Source organism: Miscanthus floridulus, chromosome 7 (assembly GCF_019320115.1).
Source record: "Miscanthus floridulus cultivar M001 chromosome 7, ASM1932011v1, whole genome shotgun sequence".
NCBI lineage: Eukaryota > Viridiplantae > Streptophyta > Magnoliopsida > Poales > Poaceae > Miscanthus > Miscanthus floridulus.
The window spans coordinates 11583398-11595124 of record NC_089586.1 but is presented as its reverse complement, the minus strand read 5'-3'; the positions used below and the strand labels follow the sequence as shown (position 1 = coordinate 11595124).

The 11727-nt window shown below is 41.2% G+C and overlaps 2 protein-coding genes across 2 annotated transcripts; both read left to right on the top strand.

The window, feature by feature from the left end:
- Window positions 1-3350: 3350 nt before the first annotated feature.
- LOC136465065 (uncharacterized) lies at window positions 3351-4390 on the top strand. The gene is made up of 3 exons (XM_066463954.1): window positions 3351-3934; window positions 4045-4116; window positions 4369-4390. Exons 1-3 carry the CDS (start codon window positions 3351-3353, stop codon window positions 4388-4390), a joined length of 678 nt encoding a protein of 225 aa, XP_066320051.1.
- Window positions 4391-10765: 6375 nt separating this feature from the next.
- LOC136465064 (uncharacterized) lies at window positions 10766-11233 on the top strand. Its single transcript, XM_066463953.1, has one exon. It carries the CDS (start codon window positions 10766-10768, stop codon window positions 11231-11233), a length of 468 nt encoding a protein of 155 aa, XP_066320050.1.
- Window positions 11234-11727: the final 494 nt, after the last annotated feature.

Sequence of the window (11727 nt, the reverse complement as noted above, 5' to 3'; positions counted from 1 at the left end):
GGATGACTACCGGATTGAACTCAATACAAATGTCACGCCTGACCAGAGAAGGTACAATGTCCCAACGGCAGCCCAAGTTGCTGCTGTCTGGATGGAGGGGAACGATCCACAGAGATGTTTTGATAGGAGTGTGGTTGTATATGGAAGGACAGATTGTCATTCGCAATTTATCCGAGCATACCATGGTTATTATGACCCATTAGCTTATCCTCTATACAACCCACGAGGGGAAACAGGATGGAACAAGTTTATGCCATACAGTGATGATCCAGTCAGTCAACCATCTGTAACCCCAGCTTCTACTAATGTTAATTACAGTACTAGTGCTTATCAAGGTATTCTTTGTGCTATAATACTCCTATGGAATAATTATATTGTAGAATAATTTCTGCTATAATATTCCTACTATGGTGTAAGTATATATTAAAATAGAGATCTAACATTTTTATATATGTTGCAGCTGATAATTATAATGAAAATCAGGCAGAAGAAGGCGACAATGACCTACAAGAAGGTGACCGGCTAAGTAGAGCTGCTGATGCAGCACAATCTTCAAGATATGTGACTGCACGAGAATACTATTGCTTCAAGATGCAAGTTAGATGGGGACTTTTTAACATTTTATTATTTGGAGGACGTCTTTTCCAACAATGGGCTATAGATATGTATATAAAGATCGAGTTCATGAGACTAGATTGGTACTCTAATCCCGAGAACCAAAAGCTTATAGGGGCAGAGCTATACCAGGTAACCACTCAAATTATTTTGTTTATTTGTTTATGAACTTTGCAACCCTATTATTGTCTTTTTCTAATGTCGTGCGTACTTAATTGTATTTTAGAGACTGGTTGATGTTATCTCTGCTGGAGAGACCCGGGGTTCTAAGGTTGGCAAGAGAATTGTGCTGCCAAGATCATTCCCAGGATACGATCGAGACATGCAGCAAAGGTTCCTTAATGCTATGGCTATTGTGCAACATTTTGGAAGGCCTGGTTACTTCATCACCATGACATGCAATCCCTACTGGGAAGAGATATCAAGCAATCTCGAACCTGGGTAGCAACCACAAGATAGGCCAGAACTGGTTGCAAGAGTGTACAGGGCAAAGTTGAGAGATCTAAAAGATCTTCTAATCAAGAGAAATTATTTTGGTGATGTTGCAACATATGTTCATGTTACCGAGTTCCAAAAATGGGGGCTACCACATGAGCATTTCTTGTTGATCATGAAGTCAGGGAGTAAGTTGACAACCCCAAATGCATATGATCGAGTAATTTCAGCGGAGATACCAGACAAGGATAGATACCCAGAGTTGCATGATCTGGTTATCAGTCATATGTTGCATGGACCATGTGGGATGCTAAACAAAAACTACGTGTGCATGGTGGATGGAGAGTGCCGCTTTCACTATCCTCGACAGTTCTGTGAGGCAACCCAACAAGGAAATGACTCATATCCAACATACAGGAGAAGGGATGATGGACGTCGAGTAAAGATTAGGAGAGCAGAGTTAGATAACAGGTGGGTGGTGCCCTACAACCCTAGTCTGCTCATGAGATACAACTGTCACATAAATGTTGAAGCATGCTCGAGCATTAAAGCAGTGAAGTATCTATTTAAGTACGTATATAAAGGCCATGACCAAGCATCATTCTCGGTAAATGAAGATCAACATGATAGAGATGATGGTGTCATCAATGAGATACGACAGTATAGAAATGCTAGATACATATCTCCACCAAAAGCTGTGCATAGGATATTCGATTTCCCAATGTTTGGAGTCTATCCTGCTGTATTGCAGCTCCAACTACATTTGCCTGATATGCAATCTGTGACATACAATGAGGAGGAAAACCTTGAGGATGTTGTCAATCGCCCAGGTTCTAATAGGACCACACTTACCGAGTATTTCAGTAAAAAACACAAAGATAGGACATCAAGAAAAATATTATATAGAGAATTCCTAGAACACTACCATTGGATCAAAGGGAAAAAAGTGTGACAAATAAAAAAACAAAAGTCAGGACAGACAGGACGGATTGTCTATGCAAACCCTGCTGAAGGGGAGAGATACTTCCTAAGAGTTCTACTAAATCATGTGAGAGGTGCAACATCATATGAGGATTTGAGAACAGTGGCTGGTGTCACCTACTCCACTTTTAGGGAAGCATGTGAGAAAAGAGGGCTTATCGAGACGAACAAATCAATCGACGACTGTTTGACTGAGGCCACCACTTTTCAGATGTCATGTGCCTTGCGAAGGTTGTTTGCTACCATTCTTGTCTTCTGTGAGGCCACTAACATACTTGGACTATGGGACAAGCATAAGGGCACTCTCGGTGAAGACTTTAGACAGGACAACAGCAACACGTCTGTAGTGGGGCAAATGGTGCTCAGAGACATACGAGATATGGTTCACTCAATGGGGAAGGATATCAGAGATTATGGTTTGCCTATTTGCGATGAGGGTCAAAGCTCCAATGACATGATGAAAGAGGTTAGAGAGGAACAGAACATCTCTTTAGACCAAGAATACTTAGATATTTATGAATCTCTTAACAAGGAACAACGTGAAGGGTTTGATGAAATCCTTCAGCATGTTCGTGCTAATAAGAGCCAAGTTTTTTTCATAGATGGTCCTAGAGGCATGGGCAAGACGTTCCTTTATAAGTCCCTCCTTGCTAAAGTTTGGTCCGAAAAATTAATAGCCATTGCAACAGCCACATATGGTATAGCAGCATCGCTATTGCCTGGGGGACGCACTGCACACTCAAGGTTTAAAATTCCAATTAAAATTGGGGACAACAGCATGTGCAGCTTTTACGAAGCAAAGTGGCACTACAGAGTTGCTTCGTAGGGCATCTTTGATTATTTGGGATGAAGTTGCCATGACCAAGCGTCGAGACACTTGATAGGTCCCTACAGGATATTATGGAATGTGGTTTGCCATTTGGAGGAAAGGTCATGGTAATTGGTGGAGACTTCAGACAGGTCCTTCCTGTGGTCACACGTGGGACAAGAGCACAGGTAACTAATGCAACATTGCAAAGATCCTATTTATGGGAGAAAATATGGAAGATAAGATTGTCACGTAACATGAGGGTGCAGTCTGACCCTTGGTTTTCAAATTACCTGCTACGAATTGGAAATGAACTGAGGAAACGATTGGAGATGATTACATTCACCTCCCTGATGACATTGTGATTGGTTTTACTGACACGGAGGTGGCTGATAACAAACTCATTCAAGATGTTTTCCCGTCACTTGTAGAACATGCAACATCAGTCGTCTATATGAGCTCCCGTGCCATTCTATCGACCAAAAATGAACATGTTGATAGACTGAACGCAATGATGATTGAGAGGTTTCTAGGTGTGGAAAAGGTTTACCACAGCTTTGACACTATTGTTGACGATCCTCAGAATCACTTCCCTATTGATTTTTTGAACTCAATAACTCCAAATGGCCTCCCCCCGCACGAGTTGAAGCTAAAAAACAATTGTCTAGTGATTCTTCTCCGCAACCTAGATCCTAACAACGGATTGTGCAATGGAACAAGGCTTATGATAAGAGCATTGCAAGACAACACAATTGATGCCGAGATTGTTGGTGGACAACATGCGCAGAAAAGGGTTTTCATACCAAGGCTCCCATTGTCTCCCTCGGATGATATTTCTCTTCCTTTCAAGTTCAAGAGAAAACAATTCCCAGTACGGTTAAGTTTTGCCATGACGATAAATAAATCGCAGGGACAAACCATCCCTAATGTTGGGATCTACCTTCCAGAACCCGTGTTCTCTCATGGCCAGCTCTATGTTGGTTTATCAAGGGGGGTGTCAAGATTAACAACAAGAATTTTAGCTGAACCAAAAGAGGAATTGGATCCTACAGGGAAGAGCACCAAGAATATTGTTTATAAAGACATCCTAAACTGGTGATTAACGGTAGGCATTTGTAAGTACATGTTTTTAGTCACGTTAATTTTGTAGTGAATTTTAGTCAGTGAAGATAAATTTGTGTTTTTGGATTCTGATATATTTTCAGGGATTTATCACACAATAAGTTGGAGGTCTCAATTCCTGATGTCCTTTCACAGCTACAATCACTCATGGTTATGTGAGTTTTCTTATCCCTGATGACTTTCATGTCTTAGAGTTTAGCTATAAACAATTGCTAATACTAATATAATCATTATACACTATTGAAAAACAATTTTTAGACTGGTCCGTAGTTTTTAGGGCTACACTTCTTGATTTATGGTGGAGGCGGGCGCTTGCTGGATGCTGCCTGGCCTGCAGCACCAGGATCGCCGCTGCCATTGCTTGCTCTTTGCGAGTTTTACTGATGGGTACGATTTATGAATGACAGGTGTCAGGAGCTGTTACGATGAGGGCAACCGTACAGCTAAAACGTTGACCATGGATTCGTTGACCCAACATTTTTTTCTCAGTGATTTATGTACTGGTTTGCATCCATCAGCATAAATTGAACTACTAAGACGGAGAGACTGCTTCGGCAAAGCCCTCTGGGAGCAGAGATCAAGTCAAGGCTTTATATTATCTCGAGATGCATTCTTATGCTGATCCGGTGGCACAACCGACGAAGAATAGATTTAGACGACATCTTAATTCCATGTTTAAATCTCATATTGTGCAAGAATATCTTGGTCCTTTCTATTGTATACAATTTTTCTTAAAAATAATAAAGACACGTAGACGTACTCAATATGATATAAGGTAACGGCATAGAGCCGGGCCATGCCCCCAGCCGGTCTCTCCGTCTTGCACGTACAATATAAGATGCATTCTGTGTTCAAGCGGTGGCTGTGGCGATCTATGTATATATATGTATTACCTTCAGGTAGAGTAGTAGCTAAAAGAACAAAAAATTTGTAAGGAAAAAACACGCACTTCTTGATTTAAGAAAAGCTTTCCCTACTACTCGATCAAGACATACCTACAGGCCCGGCCCAAGTATATGCCGTATATATATATATGTGTACTGTAGATACACCACATCTGGGCTCTCACGTGATCCACTGATCCTTCATACGGTCATCCCTGTTCTAGACGCCGAGCACGCAGGCGCCAGGTACGTAGTGCCCTAGCTAGCTACTTTTCTGCACGCGCTGCCTTAATAAATCGATCTTAATGGCCCTCAGCCTCAGTCATCGTCCGCGACCGCGCTGACTCCGTGCCATGACTCCGTGCGTGACGCTCGCGGACCCTCTCAACACATGAACCCTAAAACCTCGCAGGAAGTTGCCGGCGAATGGCCGGGAGCGGAAGACGTTGCCTTCAAGCGTCCGGTACCAGAAGACATCGGCAGCAAGCGGGCGGCATCGACGAAGACGGCACGGCAGAGATCGCCGCCAGCGGCCGGGAGCGGACGCCGTGGGCGACGAGCTGGCGGCCTCCACGGAGGTAGCGCATAGTCTTCGTTAGACCCTTCTCTGTCGAGTCTTTTGGAGTCAGCACAAGAAAATGGATCATGAATGTACCTTAGTTGACCCACCTACGGAGGTGCAAGAGATACTACCAGAAGAAAATGGTATCCTCCACTCAGCTGAATTCCTTTTAATCTTGGGATCCATAGGTTCAATGCTATATATATTTATTAGTTTCATTTAATTTAAGCTAAGTTTGATTACTACTTTTAGTCAATTAAGATATGTTTGATTATCAACCATCATCGTAGATACATAAAATTTGGTCTCCAAAATTATTTATTTTTTATGCTTTGTTTATCTGGATACATAAGAAAAGAAAACAGATATAGAGATTGAGGCAACAATGGAACCCCAAAAAATGGATACCAGGGGTGAAGAAAAATTGCAGATCACAGACCATGCCAAAGTAATAGTTCAACTAGAACGAGATGAGGACAAGAAGCGGAAGCGTGCTCATGAGGATGTCGTATGTAACCATCTCTCAATCAGCTCACATATCCTCACACATGAATATCTATATAACAGGGTCACTGATATTCTAATAATATTGCATATGCAGATCAGTATGATGGATGAAGACAAAGTGCAGATCGAAGACAATGTCATAAAAAGAGTTGATGTAGAAAAAAGACGAAGACATTAAGCGTGCTGAGAGGAGGCTATGGCAATCCCTCAATATAATAAACCTAAGAAGGCAGACAATGCAAATGTCCTGCCAGAAGGTGAAACGTTCTCAATTATATCTTATTTCTTTATATTTGGGAATTAATTAATTATAATATAAATATTTTCTATGCAGATTATGAGTGTACACAAGATGTTCAGGTAATTGAATACATGAAATGGAAACATATGGATGATTTACTCGTCCAAATCGATGATGCTTGGGTAAATAGAGATGATATGAATTGCCTTTTCCATGATCATGAACATGTCAATGGCGGTGTAAGCATGTTTAACACTGCTTTTAAATTAATTAGCTGATGTCCATGTGGAAAATATGGTAATTTTTTTATTTGACAAATTAATAAATTGCAGGTAATAATTGCATATATCCATTTGATGCGGCATGAAGAACACCTACTTCATAGAGAAGGTGGAGATGTTTATATGGAGACTACATTTATTACTCAATTTCTCCATCGCAACGGAAAGGCTGATGCAATGACATTGAGCTATAGTAGAGATGACATGATTCAAACATGGTCCAAAACTATTTAGACGCTGATAGGGTAAGTTTGACCACAAGATCTGATATATGCTATTTTCTGTTGATTGAAACATATGGAAAAAAAATTTAGAAAAATTTCTATTACTGCAAGTGTTTCTTTCGATTAATATTGAGAAGTATCACTGGTACCTAGCGGTTGTCGTTGCTTCGGAAGGACAGATACATGTTTTGGATTCTTTCGGAGAAAATATGTTACAATGGCAAGATCTCGACTACACGGTATGGCTTAATGATTGATTGTATACAAATACATAATATTTTTTAAAAATTTGTTAATATCCTTTTCTAAAACATGGTGTTCCGGTCATAGCAGTTAATAGGAATGGAAAGATTAATAAAGCATGCAGCAAAGCATAGTCAGCAGAACCAAAACAAATGGGAAAAGGGTATCGGAGTGGCATCTTGGCCAAAAATACATAAGATCATCGAAAAAATACAGACAGATGGGTAAAGGATCATCTAACTTGTTGTGTATATGACATTGTCGCACCAACAACGGTATCTTTATCACTCATATTTAAATTTTTCAATATTGCACAGTGTAAGTTGTGGTTTATGGATGATTAATTTCATGGAGTATTGGACTAGAGCTTCTTTATCTGACCATGTGACCCAGGTAATTTCATAGGAATATTTCTAAAAATAGTTATTTTTTGGACTTGTTAACATATGAGGACTTACTCATATTTTCAGGATAAGATAAGTAACTTTAGGTTCAAGCTACCTGTGATTTTGTATAACTCTCCATTAAACATAGCGAGAGGGAAAAAGGATGATGTGCAAGATAGTGAGACCAGCCATAATCTGGATGATGTTGTCATAATGTTCTATGATATGGACGAGGTGTCTTTTTTATTGTCAGGTACAATAACATGGACAAACAAGACAGACCTATTGTTTGCAATTTGTGCAAACATCCATTTGATGGCCAATGGTGAACCTTTGGAGTAAGTCATTCTAAAGAAATTTGTTTTGTTCTAATTTGGATATTTCCATTGCCCGTGAAAGAATTGCTAGAATAAGTAATTTGTTGCTTGTCCTTGTTTTTTTAGCAAAGAATGGATCCGAAGCACACGACCATATCCAATTTCTTTAAGTGCGAGCAACATTAGAAATATTTTAGATGAGAACAAAGAGATGGATCATGATTGCTTCAATATAGCAATTTGGATGGTTGCGCAGAACAAATTCTTGTTGATGAAGAATCAAAAACAAAAATACCACTTTATGGATCTCTAGTTTGCTATAAGTTCATCTAATCTTAATTCTATAATTAATCAAATACTTATAAATTTTACAAAATCAACAGTCCATAACCCAGTTTGGATGAGATCCGCGATCTTGTGGCAAACTAGACCACAAGAAATTGGCAAAAGTGCTCGAGTGCTAGCCTGACATGGAATACAAAATTAAAGATTGCAGCAATGTAAGATATGTTCAGTGTACCCCTTTATATTTTATTTATATATTATACTTTTTTAAACACTTATATTCTATGTCTATGTTTTTATATTCTACTATCATATTATCGAGATGGACTATATACTTTATTTATAATGGACACGCAAAAGAAAACTGTGCACATTATGGATCCACTCCTAGATGATGTATTTTACAAGGGTTATGATCAAATCATGCCATATATAGCTATATTTCACACTATTGCTAAAAGGTTTAGTCTCGCTATGAAACTGATAAATTCTAAGTGGGACGGCAATATTTATTATTGGAAGCGAATATTCCCTGCATGTGTTACAAAACTTCCAAAACATAAAGACCGGTAATCACCTATAATATGTTTCATCTTTCTTATTATCACAAAATAGTTATTTGATTTATGTACAATAAATCAAACAAATGCTCATCTCCAGGAAATTAGGAGGCTTCTTTGTATACAATTTTATGAAGTCATGGGATGGTGTAAGATTGCCACCGATCAACACTGTAAGCATATATTCTCTAACTATATTATGTACACTACATACAAAATTAATAACTTAACTTATTATATCTACCATGCACAGCTATCAAATTCACTGACGATGGAATTTTTGGGGGACATTCTTAAGAGCCATGCAAACAAATGTTTTGACAACTTTCCTAAAGATCTCCAAGTCATGATTAAGGACTTAGACAAAATGTATCTTAAATGGTTATTATATGAGAAAAAAAACTTTACTATGACTTCTTAGTTTCCCGGATTGTATACATGCTCAAAGATATTGTGTAAAAGTTGAACTATGGAAAAAAAACATTGGTTGTTTTCATGTGCGTCTTCAAGATAAATCCGTTGCGTTAGCACGGGTATTATACTAGTGCACTCTAATCCAACCCTTCAGGTTCGCTTGACGACTTTGCCTTTGCACGTATTTGCCTCTTAATACGCATATATAAATATCGAGGGTTTAGATAACATGTACAAAATCACGTCGAACAAATAGTAACAAACAAAATGTGTATATTGTTTATGTACTTTGAGGTACTCTTCACTAGTTTTCAATGAGTACTGCATGAGGTGCTCACAAACGTAGTATCCACATAAGTTGTTCCCCTTTTCCTGCATCAGACACCCCTTTACGAGAAAACGATTCATCAACTAATGAAGCATGTTAATAATGAATTGAACTAATTAAATAAAGGTGTGGGGGCCTAGCTAGTACTTACTTGGTATTGGACTATATCCAGAGGCACGTACCTTCCAATCACCATGGTGTTTCGAAGTGAACTTTACCCAGGCACTGCCCAACCAATGGATAAACCAGTTCGTAAGTAAGGGAAGCGTTGGTATAAAAGTGAACGACGATGTGGGTAGGTACTTCCGGACTAACAAAGGTCTGTGGCAGGGAGATCCTGTCTCCACTGCTTTATAATCTTGTAGCTGATATGTTGGCTGTACTAAGAGACCAAAAGAAGTGGGCAGATAACTGGTTTAGTACCACACCTAGTTGCTGGAGGCCCCTCTATTTTGTAATACTAGATGGATACCCTGCGCGTTGCTGTGGGTTATTTAGATATAAAATTTTAGTTTGAAACATATGTAAATCCTAATTATGATGATATAAATAATTCCAAAAATATAAATTAAAGAATCTGAAGGAGTATGCACAGAAAAACAAAACTAACATCACCATGTAACTCAAAAAGATAAATGGAAAATAAAAACATATTAATCAGGACAAATGCATCTCTCTGCTTTATGCTTTACGCTTTTAGCCCAGAAAATTTTATTAAACTGCCACTTGTGTCACCTATGAGACAAATACCACATAGTTATACATGGAATGGAAATACTCGTGACCCTATCATCGATCGAGATTTGGGTGCTCCCATAAAATGATGCACGATAGAAAAGCATATATAGTAGATCATATAACAACGATAAAATGAACAAAATTTAATATAATAGATTCGATTAGCACTCAATCACTCAATATGGTGACATGCTCTGTCAGAACTATCCCAGCCTAAATCATTATGTGATCTTCATGCATGCTGGATCACTAAAATAACAATTCATGGAAACTCAGCGTCACGGTGCAACTTTTCTATAGGTGAGCCCATATTCATTGAATGCATTATTTCTCTCTCACCTATCCTCTGTCTCTCTCGGGCATGTCTCTTCAGGTTGCTGCGTTCAGCCTTCCTCCGCCGCCTGTGGCTTCACGCTTATGCCTTCCCCCTCGCCGGCTTCAGTGCGCACATGGTGTGAGTAGCGCGTCCAGCGACGGTGATAGGTGCCAGAGCAGCAGTGTCTGCTAGGGCAGCGAGCACGCGCGGCTGGTGAGGGCGGACTGTTGTAACCCATAGTTTTGTGTGAGTTAGTTAGCTGGTCAAAGGGGCGCGCCCACGACGTCGCCCGCGACCACGAGTCCACGCCCCTGGCGCGTCATGTTGTAACGCATATATATTTCATAGATGAGGCAATAGAATCTCTGTTGGCTCCTATTCCTATTCTCTACGTGGTATCAGTCGCGCGGGTTTCCTCCTGATCTGATCCATCGTGCTCCTCGTACTTGCCGTGCCGCAACCGCCGCGATCGCCGCAGCTGCCTTCCTCTCCCCACGCGCTCGCCGTGATCCGCTGCCATGGATGTCAACGCCAACCCGCTCTTCAATGCCGATGTTTCCGACGTCGAGTCCTCCTCCACCTCCTCCACCTCCTCCACCTCCATTGACGGTGACTCCTACACCACGCCCGCCAAGACCACGCCGCAGGTGGCCGTCCTCCAAACTGCTAACATTAAAAACCATGTCCCTGTCGAGCTTGACATCGCTGAATCCAACTACATGGAGTGGACTTGCTTCTTTGATGCCTTCGTCGGCAAATTTGGCCTCAACAACCACCTCACTACCCCACCGACCCCTGCCAATCGCCACGATCTAGATTGGATCATGCGTGATCAGTTCATTCTTTCTTGGCTCTATAACTCCATCTCCAAAGATGTTGGTGCCATTGTCCGCTCCCCCAAAGCTATGGCGTTCACCATCTGGAACGCCATCCATGATCAGTTTCGCGACAATGAGCTCCACTGTGCTGCCTACTTGGAGGCGTAGTGCCGCAGTCTGGTTCAAGGTGATACGTACGTGACGACGTACACCAGCCGCCTCAAGAAGCTTGCCGATGCTCTGCGCGATGTCGGCCAGCCGGTGCGCGAAACCACGCAGGTTCTCAACATGCTCCGGGGTCTTAACTCCAAGTTTCGCCATGCCATTCCTGTCATCACCTCCAAGAACCCGCCACGTACATTCCTCTCCACATGCTCGTATCTACTACTGGAGGAGCAATACGACCACGAGCATGCCAAGGCCGCCCAGCATCAAGCTCTCCTGACCATTGGCGGTTCCCGTGGCAATGACAGTTCAAGTGGTGCCCCTACCGGCGATGGCGGTTCCGTCACCGGCCGGACTCCTCTAGCTGGCTATGTTGCCAACACCTTGGCTCCACGGCCTCCTCTAGCTGGCTATGGTGCCTCTAACCACCCGGACTCCAACCACAATTTCAAGAAGAAGGGCAGTCGTGGTCGTAGATCAGGCACCGGCAGACCTTC

Coding starts and splice junctions, on each gene's coding strand:
- LOC136465065 (XM_066463954.1), top strand. CDS start 3,351: ATGATGATTGAGAGGTTTCTAGGTGTGGAAAAGGTTTACCACAGCTTT. Junction 3,935..4,044: donor TATAAAGACATCCTAAACTG/GTGATTAACGGT, acceptor ATATATTTTCAG/GGATTTATCACACAATAAGT. Junction 4,117..4,368: donor CTACAATCACTCATGGTTAT/GTGAGTTTTCTT, acceptor TATGAATGACAG/GTGTCAGGAGCTGTTACGAT.
- LOC136465064 (XM_066463953.1), top strand. CDS start 10,766: ATGGATGTCAACGCCAACCCGCTCTTCAATGCCGATGTTTCCGACGTC.